This window comes from Canis lupus, chromosome 11, assembly GCF_011100685.1.
Source record: "Canis lupus familiaris isolate Mischka breed German Shepherd chromosome 11, alternate assembly UU_Cfam_GSD_1.0, whole genome shotgun sequence".
NCBI lineage: Eukaryota > Metazoa > Chordata > Mammalia > Carnivora > Canidae > Canis > Canis lupus.
Genome location: NC_049232.1, coordinates 15547149 through 15569426, shown reverse-complemented (window position 1 = coordinate 15569426; position 22278 = coordinate 15547149). Strand labels below are relative to the sequence as shown.

At 40.9% G+C, this 22278-nt stretch overlaps 1 protein-coding gene and 1 long non-coding RNA gene across 6 annotated transcripts in view; both read left to right on the top strand.

The window, feature by feature from the left end:
• Positions 1-22278, top strand: part of LOC119873876 — a 284170-nt gene that overhangs the window by 42696 nt on the left and 219196 nt on the right. The gene's annotated exons all lie outside the window — the stretch shown is intronic.
• On the top strand, positions 13831-14547 carry LOC100683951 (NADH dehydrogenase [ubiquinone] 1 alpha subcomplex subunit 5-like). 2 transcript variants are annotated; one of them, XM_038552008.1, is made up of 2 exons: positions 13831-13885; positions 14381-14547. In XM_038552008.1, the coding sequence occupies exons 1-2, from the start codon at positions 13831-13833 to the stop codon at positions 14545-14547; spliced, it is 222 nt and encodes a 73-aa protein (XP_038407936.1). The 2 variants fall into 2 exon arrangements, with proteins under 2 accessions (XP_038407936.1, XP_038407935.1); XM_038552007.1 differs by having other exon boundaries at positions 13831-13891; positions 14270-14547.

The following is a 22278-nucleotide window of genomic DNA, read 5'->3' as shown; positions in this document are numbered from 1 at the left end:
CTTATGTAAGATGTTGAAGTTAATTCCTAATCATAAGAAATTGTGTCAAAGATGAGGTTGGCTGAAGGTCTAGAGCAGGGGTCACTAACTCAAATATCTTCTAGAGCCAGAGAGGTAAGGAAAACTGTGAGGTGGGGATGGAAGCTAGCAGAAAGTGTTAGTAAAGGGCAGTGTGCGTGTGTCCTCCCCAGACATTCGGGTGTTTGTTTGTTTCTTTTTCTTTAATTCCAGTGTAGCTAACATACAGTGTTGTATTAGTTTCAGGTGTACAATATAGAGATTCAACGATTTTATACCTTACCCAGTGCTCATCACAATAAGTATTTTTTAAATTATTATTTATTTTTCATGAAAAATAATAAATAATAAATTAAAAACTAAAATATTAATCTTAATTTATTTAATTAAATAATTAATTATTAAATTATTATTTATTTATTCATGAAAGACACAGAGAAAGAGAGGCAGAGACACAGGCAGAGGGAGAAGCAGGTTCCTCACAGGGGGCCCAAAGCGGGACTTGATCCCAGAACCCCAGAGGATCATGACCTGGGCCTAAGGCAGATGCTCAACCACTGAGCCATCCAGGTGTCCCACAATAAGTATATTTTTAATCCTCTTCACCTATTCACCTTAATCCCTCCACCCCTTACCCCACCTCTGGTAATCACCAGTATAAAGAACTTATATATAACTCTATACTCCAAATCCAAATAATCCAAATAAAAAATGGGCAGAAGACAAGAACAAACACTTTTCTAAAGAAGATATCCAGATGGCCAATAGACACAGGAAAAGATGCTCAACTTTACTAGTAAATCAGGGACCTTCGAGTTTTGAATGGCCAGATGCCCACGGGATGGGCAACCTAGACCTGTTCCAGAGTGGGATCCAGCTGTGGCTTGCCCTCTCAGTTTTCACTTCTTGATGGGAACTACCAATCCTAAATGTTTCAAAATTTGCTAGTAGCTATGTTTGGACCTTATGTTCAAACAGGAATGAGGTTTTGAAGGCACACACAGAGAGAAAATGTGATTTCTGATGCTTTATTTTTAAGATTAATGGCAGTTGATTGCTGGGCAGCAATCCACATGAGCAATCCACCGAACTGTCACTGTTTGACCCCTTTGACTGTTTAGACAGGGCCTCTCTTCAAGGCACCCCTAACCTTTGCTGCAGCTTTCATTTTTGCGTGTGAAAATTAAAACAAAGACCAGGCGATCAAATATAAACTGGAGTAGGACATTTATGTAAATATAGCTATAAAAAGAGCATAGACGCTGGCAAAAAGATGATGTTAAGTAGAATACAACTAAAATAAAGATAGCAGAGACCTTATTATCTCCTCTTCTGGAAACTCAGATTATAGAAACTAAACGAGAGAGAAACTGACAATTAGCAAGCAGTTTGAAGCAAGATCACCAGTGATTCAAATATCTCATTTTGCTGATGCTCTCCAATAAGTCACATGTAGTATCTTTAGAGATGGTAAAAGAGGTTTTGTTTGTTTGTTTGTTTTTTGAGACGCTATTTATTTATTCATGAGAGACACAGAAAGAGAGGCAGAGACATAGGCAAAGGGAGAAAGAAGCAGGCTTCCCATGGGGAGATTGATGTGGGACTCAATCCCTGGATCCCAGGATCCCAGGATCATGACCTGAGCCCAAGGCAGATGCTCAACCACTGAGCCACCCTGGTGCCCCTGCAAAAGAGGTTACCTGGAGATTCTGAATTCATCATGGAATTAGCCAGATAGGGAAAACCAGTGTTTGGGTATATCATGAACATATGCACATTTTTGGAGTGATTTAGAATGTGCATACATTGGATTTTAAATGGATTTTGGGGGTAGGTTGTCTACATTGGAAAGGTTCTTTACCTCTCCAAACCCCTGTGAAAGAGGTTCTGATGTAGAAAACAGAAAAATGAATTTGGGCTATTTGATTTAGTAAGTTGAGTTAACAGCTCTGAACTTTCTTTTCCTTCTACTGGATGGAAAGATATTAGGCTAGATTTGGCCTGCTGGCATCTTCTGTTTGGCCTTTGCCATGTTTCATAATTAGAAATTTCTCATCCGTTTCACAATACAACATTGTTATCTGACCTTGCCTAGAAAATCGAAGGTGTGTGGTAATAGTCGGCTCATACTAAGTAGTAGCGCCCTCTTGTGGTGGGGCTGACCTCTGCAATCTGCCTCTGCAACCCCTCCTCAGTCCACCTCTCTGCTTTCTGCCTGCTTTGACTTACTGGGTTCTCAAAACAGGTTTTTGGGTTTTAAAGCCTCACCCTACATGATGTTGCAAGTGTTCTCTAGTTACACTTTTTTTCTCCTTAAACCTGACTCATTGCAGTTTCAGTGTAAGAATTTTTTTCTATCTTCAATGAAACAAGGTTCATAATTCGAAGAAGTCAGTCTTATGCAATAATGATAATCTTTGGTTACCATGTCTAGCCATTCTGAAGTCCACAAATACAGACCTGATATGTCTGCTGGTGCTCAGTCCGGTAAGGGCTGGAGGACTCATGCCTATATATCTTCTTCCTCCTCCTAGAGGTGTGGGAATGGGATGTTGATGCACAAGATCAAACTGAAAACACTAGAAGAACAACAGAGCTTCAAAACTGCGCTTTCCAGAGGCATGGCACATAATTTTCCACTTAGAAATACACTAAATTTCCTCTCCAATTAAACAGTGTTGCAGTGTTTGTGCCTTAAGATTTATCTGATGGATTATACTGTGCTCAGGTTAGTATGAACACAGTTTTATACTCGAAGCACGTGCTGCTGCCATTTGGGCAAGCAAATGTGTGTTCTAGTGGAGTTACCTGGAGATTCTGAATTCATCATGGAATAGCTAGTTAGGGAAAACCAGTGTTTGGGTATATCATGAATGTATGCACATTTCTAGAGTGATTTAGAATGTGGATTTGAGGTGGGGGGGTAGATTATCTACATTGGAAGGGTTCTTTACGTCTCCAAACCTCTGGAAAAATGGTGATAATAATGCTATCCATCTCAAAGTCTACGGTGAGGACTGGATGATCATATACAGTTCCAGGATGAAGCCTGTACTGTAGTCAGCATGCAGAAACTATTATTGATGATGATGCGTAGGAAGGTTATGATTTAAGCCGGTCATATTTTCACTAAAGTGGAGTAGAGTCTTATTAAAATATAACCAAAAGATATAATTTCCTTTTCTGAATGTGACATTGGCCGTGCGCCTGCATGTGGCTTGTGGAAGACCTCATCCCAAACAGAGATCAAGTAAGTATTAACGGTTTGCGCCTGTGGGGTGTTGACATTGGTGAATGCTCAGTCTAACTAGTGAACTGGGTCCTATCTCAAGCCCGGTGCTACTTCCTCAAGCTGCTTTTGTCTGTGGTTTCCATGGTCACAAGTGGTTAATTCGTCCTTTGAAGTCATAAGCCTTTCTCAGAGAGGATGCAGAGATATGATGTATGTTGCTTTTGACAGAAAACCATTACTATCTGCAGCGGTTGGTGGCTTTGGAGGGAGTTTTGCCCCCAGAAAGATTAGAAAATTGATCTTGCAGTTCCGTGAACACAGCAATATCAAACTTAAGGCATCTTTGTCTTTGGGCATTTTGGTTTTTGTGACGTAAGGGAAAGAAATTTGGAAACTCGGGTTCCTTTTCCTGCCACTCACTTAGGCATGTTTTTCACTGTTCCTAACTATATTCTAAATTTATAAAATGAGTTGAGATCATTGATTTTAGACATTCTGTTAGTATACATTTCTTTCAGTTTACAGATTTATTGCTTAAACAGTGATGTGCTGGTAAGCTGATTTTCCAGGGAAAACAGAGCTTTGATTTGTAGTATTAGCCAATTTCCAGAGTGTAAATGCTCCAACCATGGCTGTTTTTTTTCAATTTATTTATTCATGAGAGACAGAGAGAGAAAGAGAGGGAGAGGCAGAGACACAGGCAGAGGGAGAAGCAGGCTCCACGCAGGGAGCCAGTCGTGGGACTCGATCCCAGGTCTCCAGGATCATACCCTTGGGCTGAAAGTGGCGCTAAACCGCTGAGCCACCCGGGCTGCCCCCATGGCTGGTTTTAAGCTACCAACATGGTGCCATTGACCATGGATTTGAGAAGAGATGCTGACTGTTAACTCTTGTGAGCTTGTAGAAGAGCAGATTCCCTACACCACTGTGGACATTCAGACATCCCAGCTGCAGTACTTGGCAAAATGTATGAATTTGGCTTCAGAGTTACAGATTTAAGAAACTATATTCTTTGATTTAAATATCTGTATCAGGGCACCTGGGTGGCTCAGTGGTTAAGCGTCTGTCTTTGGCTCAGGGCATGATCCTGGGGTCCTAGGATCGAGTCCCACATCAGACTCCCTGCAGGGAGCCTGCTTCTCCCTTTGCCTGTGTCTCTGCCTCTCTTTCTGTAGCTCTCATGAATAAATAAATAAAAATTTTAAAAAAGTGTCTTCAGACTACTGCATAGTTTTTGTCTATTCTGCCTTTGTTTGATTTTATACAAATTGGTCATTATTTCCAGAGAAATATTTATGAACTTTGTATTATTTTTAGTGTCTCCATAATGGATTTTTTGGGGGTATTTTTATTGTGGTAAACTATACATAATATCTTAATTGCTACAGAGCGCACAGTTTAGTGCCAGTAGCTACATTCATAATGTTGGGCTGTAGTTTTTAAAAATACACTTTTTTGTCTATAAAATATAATACAAGGGGATCCCTGGGTGGCGCAGCGGTTTGGCGCCTGCCTTTGGCCCAGGGCGTGATCCTGGAGACCCGGGATCGAATCCCACGTCGAGCTCCCGGTGCATGGAGCCTGCTTCTCCCTCTGCCTGTGTCTCTGCCTCTCTCTCTCTTTCTCTCTCTCTCTCTCTGTGTGACTATCATAAATAAATAAAAATTAAAAAAAATAAATAAAAATATCTTTAAAAAATATAATACAAGAAATATAAAAAAGAAAATTAAGAAAAACCCCTATAATCTTCATCCTTCAGAGATAATCACAATGAGCACTGTTAGCATTACCAAAATTATGTTTAACTCTAAAGGATTGCCAAAATTATTTTGTCATACTAGAAATACAGCCAACATTTATTAAATATTCCTTTATTATTTTCAAGGGGCCTTACCATTAAAAGTGAGGAACAAAGAGACACATCTCAGTTCCCTCCCCACAGCTGGATTTGAGGAAGATTTGTTTGACAGTAAGTATGACATTGGAGAAGATCTTTTTGAGACCGGTCTAGAAACTAGGTGCTAGATGATGAGATTTGAAAACAAACGGATGCTTCATGTTAGAGAGCTGTCATTTGTGCAGAGGGGTTAGGTGACCTACCCAAGGCCATGTGAATAATTAGCGCCAGAGGAAGGGCTGCGCTCCTGACTCGGTCTTCGCTTCTAGCCTGCTAGCCTGGCTTCTGTTTCTACCGTGCTGCTGTACGGAATCCCTCCTCTTGTAACTCATGGGAGAATGAAAACATACTGGGGATTCCCAGCAACAGCCCGCCTGGGTTTAATATTGCTTTCATACAGGACAAGAGAGGGACATGACTATGTCATCTCCAGCCTTTCATTTTCCACTGCTATTGTATGAAGTAACCAAAAAAAAAATCTATTTTACTCTTTGGCATTAACTTACTTTGGTTCTGTCATTTGTTATAACATTTTATTTTAAAGATTTTAATTTAAAAAATTATTCAGTTATCTCTATACCCAACATGGAGTTTGAACTCACAGCCCTGAGATCAAGAGTTGCATGCTTCACTGACTGAGCTGCCTAAGTGCCTCTGTTATAATATTTTAAAATTTCCCCAACTCTCTGAATTTCAGGGATTTCCTCTCCATATTTTGCTATTGGATTAAATGGCCAGGTGCATATTTTATTTAAAAAAAAAAACAGACTCTCTGTGTTTGAATTATTAAGATGCAACTTACTAGCTTTAGTTTTCTAATCTGTAAAATGGGTATAATAATGGTATTTGCCTGACAGCCTTGTCAGGAAAGGGAATTAGTACTTGTAAAGATTTTGAATATTGCCTGGCACATAACAAGTGCTCAGTAAGCTGTTATAATTATTGTTACCAACATTTATAATAAAATTAGAAGGTCTTGGGCAGCCCAGGTAGCTGAGCAGTTTAGCACTGCCTTCAGCCCAGTGTGTGATCCTGGAGACCTGGGATCTAGTCCCACATCAGGCTCCCTGCATGGAGCCTGCTTCTCCCTCTGCCTGTGTCTCTGCCTCTCTCTCTCTCTCTCTCTGTGTCTCTCATGAATAAATAAATAAAATCTTTAGAAAAAAATCAGAAGGTCTTAGTTAAAGTAACTGTTTTTGAAGATTTAAAAAACAGACTAAGGTATAATTTATATAACATAAAGTCCACATGTTTAATATGTATAACTTAGTGATTTTTAGTATATTTGCAGAGGTACACAACCACCACCATCATTTTATTTTAGAATATTTTCATTGCTCAGAAAGAAAACTTGAGGGTGCCTGGGTGGCTTGGTTGGTTAAGTGTCTGCCCTGGGCTCATGTCATGATCACAGGGTCCTGGGATTGAGCCCCACATTGGGCTCCCTGCTCAGTGGGGAGTCTGCTTCTCCCTCTCCCTCTGCTCCTCTCCTCCAACTGGTGCTCTCTCCTTCTCAAATAAATGAATAAAATCTTAAAAAAAGAAAAGAAAAAAGAAACCTTGTACCTGTTGGCAGTTACTCTCCCTCCTTCTACCTCCCTACTTCTCTGCCTTGGGCAATCACTGTTTCCTGTCTCTGGATGACACATTTCATATAGAGACAGCAGCAAGTATCTATTCTGGATTATTTCATATAAATGGGATCATTGTATATGTGATCTTTTGTAACTGGCTTCTCTTACCTAGCATACTTTGCTTTTTTTGTTTTTTGTTTTGTTTTTTAAGTCGGCTCCACACCCAATGTGGGGCTTAAACTCATGATACTGAGATCAAGAGTTGCATGCTTTACCACAGGAGCCAGCCAGGTGCCGCTCACCTAGCATGTTTTCAATTTTCACGCATGTTGTAGGATGTATCAGCACTTCCCTTTTATGACCAAATAATATTCCATTGTATGGATATGCCACATTTTAAGGATCCTTTTTTCAGCTCATGGATATTTAGATTGTTTCCAGTTTTTAGCTATGATGAATAATGCTGCTATGGAAATTTGTATGTAAGTTTTGTGTGCACATGTATTTTCAGTGGTCTTAGGTAAATGTCTAGGAGCCACTTGGGTGGCCAATGGGCAGAGTTTTTGTTTTGTTTTTTTGTTTTTTGTTTTTGGGGCAGAGTTTTTTAAAGGCCACCACATTTGTGGTGATGGGGGTTGCCTTCCTAACTTGCTTGTGTTCAGTGCTGGAAGTGAGTCTGTGAGGGAGTTAATAGCCTCATTTTACAAAGGAGAAGGTTGAGACTCAGACAGTTTAATGAAGTCATTCCATGCCCCCTAGCTTGGGGGCTCAATACAGATCCATCTGCTTACCATCTCCTCCACAAGCACAGTGAGCATTTAGCCCAGACAGGTCAGATGTCATTTTGAGATTTCTGGTAAACCAGAGTTTAAATTCTATTTCTGCCTGACACACCCATGAAACTGTTGTGGATTAAGGTGGAGTTTGGCGATTGGACTGAACCATCTCTTTATGGCTGGAGAGGCATATGCTATTTATCTGTGAAACTGTGTTCTAGTGTTTTGTTGAGTTTTCAGGGACAGAGGATCAAGACTGGAAGATAATTTAATTATTGTTAAATTTCTATATGCCTGGCACTTTACATATAGAAACTTATTTAATCCTCTTAATAACACTAAGGAATAGGTATATTTCTCATCATTTTGGAGGTAAGATAACCAAAGTCAAGAGACACTGTCTCTTTTCCTAGTCACACGTGCAGTTAAAGGGCTCAGAGCTGGGATTCAGGGCACGTTTGTAGAATCCAAAGCCCTGCATCTTTCCATTATTACACACAGTCTCCTGGAAGTAAAATAAAGCACATGGTTCCTTGTCTGTTCAATCAATTTACATTTTATAGTATGTTTTCTGTTCCCGTCACGTCTCATGGACAGTGTTTGTCTTCACAGTGTTTGCGTGTACCCATGGTGATGCCTTTAAATGAGTTTCTGGAGGCTTTCTCTTTATTACTCTAGGTCTGGGCTGAGCCTAACAACCTTCCTGTGAAATTCTCCTTTTTAAGGCAGGATTCTTTAAAGGATTTTAAAGCAATTATAGTTGGAATTCATGAGGAATTTTTTAAAAATTACATTCCTTTACATATAATTGGTACTCTGCTAGTGGTTTTACTAAATTTAAAGCAGAAAACAAAGCAACAAAGGACCAAAAGCCTAAGCCACTGTGCCTGCTTACAAGGAAGTCAAAGAAATTGAGCCTAAAACCAAACTTATCTTTCTCAATTAGAAGAAACTTAAAACCAAAACCTACAAAGTCAGCACAACCAGTGCGACTGTGCAAGTGTGTTATCCCATTTTCTTTTTCTTTATTTAGTGCTATTTTTTCCCCTTCCTTCCTTCCTTCCTTCCTTCCTTCCTTCCTGTGCTCCCTGGTGGTCTAGTGGTTAGGATTTGGTGCTTTCATCCATCCCCCTCCCTTTCTTTCTTTCAATTCCATTTTCCCTTTTGTTGGAAAATACTGAGTTCTCTTGAAACTGAGTCCTGGATTGCAACCATACTTTTCGGGACTCTTCTAGCATTGCTCACTGTCCCCCTCTGCTTGAGTTCTCTTTCTTCAGCTTGAATAACACAAAACCCCTCAAACCCTGCCACTTCTTCTATTCATTAACTTTATATGCAAAATACGCTTGTGTCATAGATTAGCATGTCTTAAGTTCCTAAAGCCTGTGGGATCAGTCTTGTTTTTTCTCAAGCTCTTGATGATAAAGAAGGAAGATGCTCCCATTTGGGCAACCACAGACCTCCTTCATGTGGAGGCTTGCTGTCCTTGAGATGCTAAAGAGACCTTTTATATAGAAAGAAGCAACACTCCCTTCTCACCTATTTTTTCCCCCAGGTCTGAGACCTGTCACTTACAATTCCTGGCCTGGGTCCATTGGCTTTACTTCCTTCTTCTGGAGTATCCTCTTGCAGAACATGATCAGTGCTTGAAAGGTCTGCTGGATGCTCCTCTGTGCTGGCAGGGCCTGCTGCCTTTTCCACATCCTTTAGAGGTCACCTGATCTTCAAGAAACTCTGGGGAGTACCAGGAAGGAACTTTGAGTTTACTCCTGATCTGGCCAATGACAGCCCTTTCAGCCAAGTGGCCTGCTCTCCCCTCACTATATTAAGTGCTTTACTAGGTTTCTCTTTCAGACTCTGCTCAGAGGGACGTGATCAGCCACACCTGAAACGCACATGTGTGGTTCAGCAAATGATCACAGCGACATTTTTTGTGACACCTAAGATAACATTACCTTCTCGCCTCAAGGACTTCATCTTATCTTGGTGCTGGTGTGGGGTCACTTACACTGACCCCTTACTCATGGTGACCTATGTCTTATTCCAATCTTGATGTCTTTCTTCCCTTAAGAAGATAGTGACTTTGTGCCACCTTACAGGTTCCACCCACATTCTCTCTAAATGGTCTTCAGCTTCCTCCTATTTGCATGACTATACATTAAATTAAACATGCCCAACACAACAGCATTGATATTCATTGTTAAATGATATTATCTATGTTTTAGCACTCCTGCTTCATCTACGCTTTCTATAATCAGAGTATACTTTTATTATTTTATTAATTTTTTTCTGATAAATCTGTCATACCAGAGAAGGCTATTTCACAGCGAAGTTGATCTTTTAATTCTTCTTTCTTTTTAAGTGTCCCACCATAGCACTTAATGCAAATGCTAAAGTTGCTCATTAACTAGAAGAATAAAAAAAGATATTAAAGTTTTTTAGTGTTTTGTTTTGTTTTTGTTTTTTTTAGCTCTTTGTCAAACAAAAATCTAAGTAAAATCATTTGGCTGAACTGAAGTGATAAAATATTTTTAAGTATTTAATGAGCTTTAATCTGTGACCATTGTAAAACAAACTGTATCTGTGGAGATGATTTACTTGCATAGGAAAAACAGACAGAAATTTGCAAATGAGAAGGAAGAGTCCAATTTGTTTGATTTCAAGGCTAGATAATAGAACGAGATTTCTGATTTCCGGGCTTGAGATTATTAAGATTGCAAATAACTTTTATTCACTATCTTCCCTTTTCTACTCCTTGAATCAAAATTGGCCCTTCCACCCTCTGTTAGATTTATAGCATCGATGATCTCTAATTGAATGGCCTCTATTTATCTGTACCCTTTGTCCAATAACCTTGTGGTTCCTGCCCACTCTAACTAGGGCTGGTTTTGTGATTTGCTTTGGCCGGAACAAAATGGCAGAAGTGATGATGTGAAGTTCTGAATCTAAAGCTCAAGAAGCCTTGCATGTTTCTTCATCATCTCTGGCTTCTCTATGGTCACCATGAAAACATGTCCGAGTTTGGGACATGCTCCATGTGAGACCACATGAAAAAGAGCTTAGTCATTCTTGCTATCATGAAGCATTCTGCTCCCAGTTGACCTGCCGTCTACCATCTACCATCGACTGAGCTCATGCAAAATCTGACTAGACTAATTCAATAAAACTACCTGCCATCCTGTAGCTTCCTGAGAAACAGTAGTTGTTTTTTTTTTTAAAGATGTATTCATTTATATGTGTGTGTGAGAGAGAGACTATGAGTAGAAGTTGGAGTGGGAAAGGGAGAGAGAATCTCAAACACACTCCATGCTGAGTGTAGAACCTGAAGCTAGGCTCGATTCCAGGGCTCTGAGATCACAACCTGAGCAGAAACTGAGTTAGGCAAATAACTGACTGCATCACCCTAGTGCCCCAAAACAATAGTTTTTTAAACCCCTGTGTTTTGAGATGGTTATGCTGTCATAGCTAACTGCTTCACCTCCTATATTTATAACACTAACAGGATAAGATGGTAGTATCTCCTCTCAGGGCTATTATATTTTAACTGTTGTCGGTTGTTTGAGCTAAATGAATGTACTTTGAGAGTGTCTTCAGTGAAGATGGGGAACTTAGGGAGTGCAGTGGAATCTTCCTGGGATAATAGTCCAGTACACTTAAGAAGCCTATTATCATTAGAAATTTAAAAAAAAAATAGTTTTAAGTTCAGGTAAATGACATCTATTAAATATCTCGAAGTCGTACTTGGTAGACCTACAAACTGTTGCCATGACATCCCCAAGCCATCCTCCACACTCCCGTGCAGTGCTCCCACTCCCTTGTTTAGCCCCCATGCTCAGCTGACAGCTGGACCCACCACTGAGGTCTATCAGCTACACTAGAGGGTTTTGCATTGCACAGATCAAAGCTGGCCTCCAGTCCTGCCTCATGCCTCGTGCATTATGACCTCTGACATATTAAGGGTTTAGTATTTGTGTACTCAAGTTTTCTTTCCTGCAGAATGGTGATGGGGAAGATGTGGCTTTTTTTTTTTTTTTTAAAGATTTTATTTATTTTATGAGAGAGAGAGAGAGAGATAGGCAGAGACACAGGCAGAGGGAGAAGCAGGCTCCATGCAGGGTGCCCGACGTGGGACTTGATCCTGGGTCTCCAGGTTCAGGCCCTGGACTGAAGGCAGTGCTACATCGCTGAGTCACCGGGGCTGCCCAGATATGGCTTTTCAGAAAATTAGTCCAAGCTTCTTTTGATCATTGTTAAAGACCATTTCTGGTGGTTTTGAAACTTTGTGTCATGGGCCAAAACTTTAGCAAATATTAACTCTCATTTTACTGCCCTAATTATTAACAAGCAGATAAATGGAAGTTCAGAGATTTGACAGGATGTGGATGGATCCAAAGTCACACACATGACTGGAGGCAAAAGCCATAAATATAGTCATAGTTTGATTGTCTAGTTTGTACTTGAGAAAAAAAAATTAAAAATCTGTCTCCCACTTCATATTGTGGATATATAATGTAGTGATTCTTAAGCAGCTCCTTATAAGCCACATGTGCGCACTTCAGACTCAGAAGGAACTTGGGGCATCTTATCAACCTGAAAGCCTATTGTTGACCTCTCATTAACTCAGCTTTTAGGAAAATAGCAGAAATAGGCACTCAGATGGTAAAGTTGGGGCAAGCAGTTTTGTAGTAATGGTATGTTTTAAAATAATGAGCTACAGGCCCAGTGACTTTATTCCTCCTTGTGTTCAGTTTTCTCATCTATAAAATGTGTGCGTGGATTCAGTCAGTGCTTTCCTAAACTGTAGTCTATGGACAATTCCTCTAGCCTGTGTGAAAGTTGGGAAATGCTGCATACAGCATTTGTGAACATCTGCATTCAAGAAATCTATTCAACTTTATTAACTCAGGCTTAATAGAGATCTTGGAAACCTCTTTGGTTTGTGGAGACAGATGATTCTCATAACTTCCTTTGGCTGTAAAGACATCTGAACTAATAGGAAGATTTTGGTTCTATTGCAGTTTACTGCCAAGTCCACTTGTTACCCAGGAAGGAAACAGGAAAAAAATATCATATTTTCTTTCTTTTTGAGAAAGAGAAATCTCACACAGAAGCGGAAAGGAGGAGGGGCAGAGGAAGAGGGAGAGAGAGAATCTGAAGCAGGCTCCAGACCCAGTGCAGAGCCTGATGTGGGGCTCTACCTCATGACCCCCAGATCATGATCATGACCTGAGCTAATATCAAGAGTCAGTTTCATAACCAACTGAACCATCCAGGCACCACCCCCTTATTTATTTATTTATTTTTGCAGTACCATGTGGAGTATTCTTATTCTCATCAATATTGATCTTGATGATATCATATTTCCCATAATTGCTACAGTCTCATTGAGAGAGTTAACAGTACAGCATCAGTGTAGAGTCAGTGGGCTCAGTCCCAGATACTCTTCTCTATCTGTACACATTCTCTAGGTGATATTATCCACCCCTTAAATAATAGTTACATGAGGGGCACCTTGGTGACTCAGTGGTTGAGCGTCTGCCTTTGGCTCAGGTTGTGATCCTGGGGTCCTGGGATCAAGTCCCACATTGGCTCCCAGTAGGAGCCTGCTTCTCCTTTGCCTATGTCTCTGCCTTTCTCTCTGTGTCTCTCATAAATAAATAAAATCTTAGAAAAAACAGTTATATGATATGGTGTTTATATGATATTATCCAGGCTATAAATATTATATGCTATTACCTATTAAATCTTATAGTTCCCCTCTGTTCCTATATTATTATTATTATTTTTTTAATTTTTATTTATTTATGATAGTCACACAGAGAGAGAGAGAGAGGCAGAGACATAGGCAGAGGGAGAAGCAGGCTCCATGCACCGGGAGCCCGATGTGGGATTCGATCCCGGGTCTCCAGGATCGCGCCCCAGGCCAAAGGCAGGCGCTAAACCGCTGCGCCACCCAGGGATCCCTCTGTTCCTATATTAAATAAACATCTCAAACTTAGTGTGACCAAATCAGCATTTTAAATTTAGAACTTTCCTCTAAACTTTTCCTCCTCATTTTACCCTTAGTAATTGGCCTCTCCATCTACCTGGTTGATCAAATAGCAATTGAGGCGTTGCTGATTTCTCTCATGCCCTCATTCCCCACATGCAGTCCATCAGCAAGTCTGTACTGCCAGAACACATCCAGAATGTGAATTCTCTCCATTTCTATAGCTTATTTCTTGTCAAGCTACCATCATCTCTCATGCAGACAATTACTGCGATGGTTCCACTTGTGTCCTCTCTGCAATCAGGAGCCAAGATGATCTAAAAAATAAATATGTAGGTGCTGTCATGGTAGGTTTGCTAAGGAAGACTACCTACCTTGTGGGATTGGTTATACATGAGAGTCTTTGTGAATGACTAACAATATTGTACCCAAAGATTCTTTTTTTTTTTTTGGCTTTTTTTTTTATTATTATTGGAGTTCAACGTATAGCATAACACCCAGTGCTCATCCCATCAAGTGCCCCCCCTCAGTGCCTGTCACCCAGTCATCTCCACCCCCTGCCCACCTCCCTTTCCACCACCCCTTGTTTGTTTTCCAGAGTTAGGAGTCTCTCATGTTCTGTCTCCCTTTCTGATATTTCCCACTCATTTTTTCTCCTTTCCCTTTTACTCCCTTTCACTATTTTTTATATTCCCCAAATGAATGAGACCATATAATATTTGTCCTTCTCTGATTGACTTATTTCACTCAGCAGAATACCCTCCAGTTCCATCCACATCGAAGCAAATGGTTACCCAAAGATTCTTGATATTCTTGAGCGAATTCCTAAAAATGCAGCATATAGAACATATGCAGAACAGATTACAAATGAGAAGCTGAGTATGGCTAAAGTAGAACCAGATGTTAAGAAATTAGAAGACCAACTTCAGGGTGGTCAACTAGAAGAGGTGGTATTTCAGGCTGGAAATGAACTAAGTCTGGCAGGAAAAATGATACACTGGGAACCATGGGAGCATTTACTGGAAGAGCTTCCTGCCAACCAGTGGAAACAGCCAATATAATCATCATTAAATGACTAGTGTGTTGATGGGAAACTGATGTAATTAAATGTTCTATTATATTAAATAAATAAACAAGCAAATAAATAAACACATAAGACCATGTTACTTTCTTCCTTAAAGCCTTCTAGTGATTTCCCATTTTACTTAAAAATATATATACGTAAATTGCAGTATCTGGCCTTGATAAGGTCTTTCTTTGCTCCTGTCTCCAAGCTCATTTGGCTCAGGCTTCCTTACATTGCCTTCCTGCCTAGTCTGTAGTGCACCAGCCTCATTCAACCCCAGATTGCTGCACTTGCCCTGCCCTCTGCCTAGATGGCTCTTTTTTTTTTTAAGTTTTAAAAAAATTATTTATTCATAAGAGACAAACAGAGAGGCAGAGACATAGGCAGAGGGACAAGCAGGCTTCCTGCGGGGAACCCGATGCAGGACTTGATCCCAGGACCCCAGGATCATGACCTGAGCCAAAGGCAGATGCTCAACCACTGAACCACCCAGGTGCCCCTAGATGGTTCTTCTTATCAACATTTATTCTTGGTTCTCAGGGATTCCTTCCCTGATCACCTTGTCAAAAATAATTCTACCTTGTGCAGAAACTATCGCATCATTCTGCTTTACTTTTTAAAAGAGTTGTCACTTTCATTACTCTGTTCATTTATTTGCTACCTCCCCTCCATGGTTCTCTCAACTAGAAATATAAGTCCATGAGAGGGACGCCTGGGTGGCTCAGTGGTTAAGCGTCTGCCTTCCAGCTCAGGGCGTGATGCTGGAGTCCTGGGGATCGAGTCCTGCGTCGGGCTCCCTGCATGGAGCCTGCTTCTCCCTCTGCCTATGTCTCTGCTTCTCTCTGTGTGTGTCTCTCATGAATAAATAAAATCTTAAAAAAAAAAGTCCATGAGAGCTTCCATCTTTTTGTTGTGTTCAAACTCATATCTCCCTGCTAGTGTGTATCACAGTGCCTGGTACATATAATTGCTCAGTAGATATTTGTAGGACTGATAAAATAAATGTTATTTGTTTTGTTTATGTTTCCAGGTATTTCTGTTCAGTTCACATTTAAAAATAATTAAATGCAGGGCGCCTGGGTGGCTCAGTTGGTTAGGTGGCTGCCTCCGGGTCAGGTCATGCTTTCTCGGTCCTGGGATCAAACCCCTACCGGCTCTCTGCTCAGCAGGGAGCCTGCTTCTCCCTCTCCCTCTGCCTCCCCACCCTGCTGCTCATGCTCTCTCTCCCTGTCAAATAAATAAATAAAATGTTTTTAAAAAGTAAAATAAGATGTAATCTGGAAAAAAAAAACACATGGAAGGCTATATACAGCATCTTCAAGCACATTTCAAACAAGTGAACTATTCAGAGAAATTTTTAAGTGAGATTATTATCTGCATGGGATTTTTTAATGTGCAGGAACTCTGACTAAGAAGAGAGGACAAAACCGTTAAAAAGTTGTCCAACACTTCTGCACTGAGGCAGTGGGAATTTGGAAAGAATAAACGTGATTCTGGTGTGTTTTTGAAGTCATGGTTTTTGGAAAAGGGCAGGGATCGAAATCTACAAATGGCTAACCATGGCTTTCGGGAACATGTCATATAATTGTTTTTTGTCCAGTCACTGCTTGCTGTTGAGGCCAATACTCACAGTGGATTTTCTTCTTCCAAACATTGCACTGGGAAGGGAAGATGCCCAGGGACAGTGGAGGCATTGCTGAAATAGAACCCTCCAAGGTCTCTCCAGAGCAAGACAGTGGGTTATAACCTAAATAAATTCGAGGAGAAAATGCCACACTGATACAGAGTGAAATATTTATTTTGGTGTGATGTGGAGGGGAGAGAAAGGGGAAATACACTGCACTCTCAAGGGGAAATGGATACTGTGGTAGAAATTTTCATCTTTGAAATTCTGGCGCCACCCAGTGGTGAATGAATCCTGTTTTAGAGACGGGTCATTTTCTTAACTGGTTGTTCTCCAACTGTTGGCTGTCTCAGAAACAAACTGTGAGCTTTTACAAATATCCTACTCCTATAGATTTCAGGATTCTCCGATTTTGATGTGGGACCTGAGCCCTTTGAAAACGAGTTTCCCAGGTGATTCTGTACAATTTTTGGTTTGTTCTTTAAAGAAAATAATCATACATTAAGTGACTCTGGAGGTGTTTTCTTTCTTTCTTTCTTTCTTTCTTTCTTTCTTTCTTTCTTTCTTTCTTTCTTTCTTTCTTTCTTTCTTTCTTTCTTTCTCTTTCTTTCTTTCCTTTCTTTCTTCTTCTTCTTTCAATATATATTATTATATTATTTGAGACATAGAGAGAGAGGCAGAGACACAGGCAGAGGGAGAAGCAGTCTCCCTGTAGGGAGCCCCATGCGGGACTCAATACCCAGACCCAGGATCACGCCCTGAGCTGAAGGCAGATGCTCAACCGCCGAGCCACTCAGCTATCCCCCCAGATCCACTTAATTGAGGTTACCATGTCTGGATGGAGAAGCTCCAGTAATTCATGGAGATGCAAGGTTTGCATGACCACCTCAGGCACTCCAGGTACTTCTCAGGAGACCTTTTATATAAGGCGTCTCAAGGAAATGGGTCTTCTGATTTGACCTCAGACTGGGAATAGAATAGCAGGTACAGCTGACACAGTGATTCACATGTGCTTGGCTGCCCTCAGATTCAGCTGTGGCCACACTGGACAGTTCCATGTAGACTTCTACTCATTTAGAGGTGATAAGATCTCCCTTCAAGTGTCTCACCTAATACCCCAATATTTCCTTTGGTGCTGTAGATGCTGTAAGGAACTTTCTAGGTTATGACATATGCCCAGCTTGGAAGCACAGGGGAGGTTAACACATCTGGGAGCAACCCTTAATCACTGGGGAAGGGGTGGATCAATACTCTCCGTTCTGCTTTGGGGAGGGCCTTATGGTGGGTTCAGGACTTCATCCCATAGGCAGAAGTGGGTTTGAAAGGAAGAATGGCAGGGAGAATTTTAATTAGCATCTTCGATTTTTTTTAAAGATTTTATTTATTTATTCATGAGAACGAGAGAGAGAGAGAGAGAGAGAGAGAAAGGCAGAGACATAGGCAGAGGGAGAAGCAGGTTTCATGCAGGGTGCCCGACGTGGGACTCGATCCCGGGTCTCCAGGATCAGGCCCTGGGTGGAAGGCGGCGCTAAACCGCTGAACCACCCAGGCTGCCGAGCATCTTCGATATTTTGGTGGTAGCAAGGAAGTGAGATTGGTTTGGAAAGTAAATGGGGGCAGAGACAGATACTAGAAGTTAATTATAGTTTCTCCAATTTGAAATAAATTGGGGCTAAATTAGGCAGAAAAGTGCAATAGAAATTTGAAGTAGGAGACCTGATAGTGAAACCCCAACCGTACTAGCCTGTTTTCCTTACTGAATTGGTATGTCACTTAATGAAATGGGCTCTGGGTGCCTGTCTCATTTACCTGTTGCTGAGTCACAATCCTCCCTCCAATTTAGTGGCTTAAATGAGCAATTAATTAGTTGTTGCTGTTCTCCATAAAGTTGGGCTGGGTTCAGCTAGGTGTTTCTTTTGCTGCTCTTACCTGGGGCATATGCAAGTAGTTGTCTTCTGCGGGCTTGTTGGTCAGTGTATCCATCAGGATTCACTGTGGGATAGATATATGTGGGATATATCTAGGTATACATGAGGAGATTTATTATAGGAATTGGCTCAAGGTAGTTATGGAGGCTGGGAAGTCCCACAGGCTGCCATCTGCAAGCTGGAGAACCAGGAAAGCTGGTAGTATAATCCAGTCTAAACCTGAAGGCTGAATCCAGGAGCTCTGATGTCTGAGGGCAGGAGAAGATGGATATCCCAGCTCAGAAAGAAAGAGAAGTTGCTTTCTCTTCCCCCTTTTGTTCCAACAGATTGGATACTGCCTGCCTACATGGGTGAGCTCAGATGTCTTCACTCAATCTACTGAATCAAATGCTAATCTCTTCCGCATCCTCAAAGACACACCAAGACATGTTTTATTAGCTCTCTGGGCATCCATGAGGCTGGTCAGGTTAACCCCAAAACTACCCATCACCATCAGGGACTGCAGTACAAGCAACTGTGTTTGTTCCACACACTGTCCTCCCTCAGCAGGCTCGCACAGGCTGTCTCCTATGGAGGCAGCAAGTCCGGAAAGGGGTGGGGGTGGCAGTGAAGTTGCAAGGCTCTTGAAGCCTGAGCTCAGAGTCATGTTAGTCACATCTGCCTCATTCTGTTGGTCAAAGCAAATACAAGGTGACTCCCTTGTGGGGAAGTAGACTCGCTCTCCTGATGGAAAGATAATAATGTAAAACCACTTTTAATTTACCACACTATACTTTAGTAGCCAATGAAATGAACTTTGGATGCCCTCTTATATCTGGATTTTTAAATTTTTTTATTTTTTAAGGACTTCATTTATTTGAGACAGAATGAGAGAGAGGACAAACCAAGAGCACAAGAGCAGGGGGAGGGAGAAGCAGACTTTTTGCCGAGTTAATTTTATAAATTTTTATGACATTGATAGATCATGGTAATGGAAATAACAAAAACTTACAGAGAAGGCTTTTGATAGCCTGTCTTTAAAAGAAGCAGAAAAAGGGGACGCCTGGCTGATTTTGTCGGTAGAGTGTGTGACTCTTAATCTCAGGGTTGTAGGTTCAAGCCCCACGTTGGGTGTAGAGATTACTTAAAAATACTTGAAAAAATTTAAATAGAAGAGGCAGAAATGGAATGAAAATGTCTTTTTATGTGAGAAATTGTTTGGTCATATACCACACAGTGTGAGAAAAGGTGTGGCAAAAACTGATCCCTAACAGAAGTGTGGCCTTCAGATCAACTACAGAACTGCATAGGCAGAAAAAAAAAAAAAAAAAAAAAAAAAAAAGGAAGATTTTGCTAAAGAGGTGAGAGCAAAGACAACTTGAATCACAATCTTTTCTGAAGGGCCAGTTTTATTTTCTTTTGAACCAAGATACACGATTCAGTTCTGGGCATTTCTTTCCAAGACCATTTTTTCTGACTTATCTCACAGGGCTCTTTCTGGGATTCCATTTCTTGCCTCAAACAGCTGCTTCTTAACAATTGAGTTCAGGTTATTTCAAAAGGTCATCTTATTCACTGTTTCCTCTTTTGACTAAAGCTTGTATATTCTAAACACTGAGCTCCACGTGTCTCAAAGTGTTTTCCTCAGGAAGCTGGCTTGTTTGTTTAGATGCTCCTGAAACAAAAGAAAGGTTTCTATACAGCAATGACAACGAGCAAACTGTTGTCACACGCAAAAACAAAGATGTGTCTCAACAATATCATTTGGAGCAAAAGAAACCAGACATAAGAGTATGCACTCTATGAGTCCATTTATGTAAAGTTCAAAAACAGGCAAAGCTAATATACCAGAATCTGGGTTACTTAAGTAGGTAGGCTGGAGGGTGCATGTGAGAGCAGCTTTGCGGGTGCTGCGTATGATTTAGGTATTGGTTATGTTGTTGGGCTTCCTTTGCGAACATTTATCGACCTGTGCTTAGGATTTGTGCATTTCTCGATTTCTTTGCTACAGTTTTTTAGAAAGTGGAACAGTAAGGGAAATGTGGTTCTTCTCGTTGACCTAAGAGAAATCAGAGTTTGGGTATCTCCAGTGGTTTGTTAAGGAAAGAATTTGTTATGTTGGCAACATTTATATGTTTTTCAGACCTACTTTATTGCAGTGTTGATTTTGATTTCATTGGATTTCAGTGTCCATATGAACCACACTTAGGAGGTCAAGCATCCAATAAATCAGTGGCAATTAGCACGAGAACAATACAAAGCAAAGCAAAACACCACATGATTAGTATTGCGGTGCTGTGGGAATGTATTTTATTGAAAAAAACAATCGTCATGCTTCACCAAGCCTAGAAAATGTAAGAAGAAACTGGAAAGTAAACATTGATATCACTGAAACCACTATTACCTAGACCACTTCCCTCTCTCTCTCTCTCTCTCTCTCTTTTTTGTTTTCTGAAAATACCATCTAAGACTATGTCATTTGATATTTTGTGGATGATTGTTCAGCAGAAAGTTGTGTATCATTTCTTGGAAGGGGAAAGGAAAAAGAAATCACAAAGATGGGAAAAGTTAATGAAATATTTCGCGTTTGTCAATATTCACATTTAAATGTTACTTTTATATTGTTGGCAGACTTTTATTGTTTTCTGTTAGCTATTGACGGCTCTCTCACAGTGGGTGCCTCTTCCAGGAGTTTTTTTTATTGTAATGGAATGTTGGACATAATGTCTGAATTTATCATTCCCTCCTTATAGTAGAAAGAGTTCAAATACTGTCAATGATACCATCCTTAAGACTCTATCCGTTGCATACAAGCTGGAAGTTAGTGAAGAAATAATAGATTAGCAATTTCAATTGCTGCTGATGTATCAGGGTTCCAGCTATAAGGGAGTGGAAATGCACTTCATCCTGGGACTCAGAACTTCAGCTGCCCTGATCCACAGGTTAAGCGGTTGAATTCACCTCAACAAACATTTATTGAGGGAAAGTTAGCATACAAAACATTAGGGATAAAGCCAGAACTGTGGGAGAGATAAATATTTACATAAAAAATTATAACACAGTATGGTAAGTGTCATTATGTAGAAATAGAGAAATGGCTTCACACACAGAGAAAAGCCAATACTAATTCTGTTGGTGGCAAGAAAGGCTATGAGGGAGGATCTCAAAAGAGGAATGGGAATTAGCCATATAGACAAGGTGGGGAAGGACATTCCAGGAAGGCACAGAGCCTTGACTTTCCACGGAGTGAGCAGGAAGTGGTGAGATGCCTGTTATGTTATGGGCTGGGAGAGATGGGGGTGCTGGGAATGGAGCAGGAAACCCAGGCTAGTTTCTGGGAGAGTATTGAATGTCCTGGGAAGGAGTTTGGGTTTTATTTGAAGAGCAGTTGAAGGGTTGTAAAAAGGGGAGTAGCACAATCCTCCCTGTGTTTTAGGAGGATCAGGTCAGCAGTCGTGTGGATAATGCATCATGGAGGGGAAAGCAGATAAGAAGGCCAGTTGGAAACTGTTGGAATAATCAACACTTTGAACCAGACTAAAGAAGCAACTTCTCGGGAGGTCCCTGGGTGGCTCAACGGTTTAGTGCATGCCTTCAGCCCAGGGTGTGATCCTGGAGACCTGGGATCGAGTCCTGCATCTGGCTCCCTGCATGGACCCTCTTCTCCCTCTGCCTGTGCCTCTACCTCTCTCTCTCTCTCTCTCTCTCTGTGTCTCTGATGAATAAATAAATAAAATCCTAAAAAAAATAAAAAAAGCAACTTCTCAGAAGGCAGAATTCATCCTGGATTTAAATAAGTTATGGGGGATCCCTGGGTGGCGCAGCGGTTTAGCGCCTGCCTTTGGCCCAGGGCGCGATCCTGGAGACCCGGGATCGAATCCCACGTCGGGCTCCCGGTGCATGGAGCCTGCTTCTCCCTCTGCCTGTGTCTCTGCCTCTCTCTCTGTGTGTGTGTGACTATCATAAATAAATAAAAAAATTTAAAAAAATAAGTTATGGCATGTAGATGATGCAATACTGTAGGAGCATGAGAACAGTAATGTTGATCAATTTTAATGATATACAAAGATGTTCAGAAGATATTGTTGAATAAAAAAATTTACAAAAATACAAGCAATGCTATTCTGAAAACCCTCCCTCCCCTGCCCCCTACTGATCCATCCATCCTCTACAGAGAAAAAAGACGCAGAATATA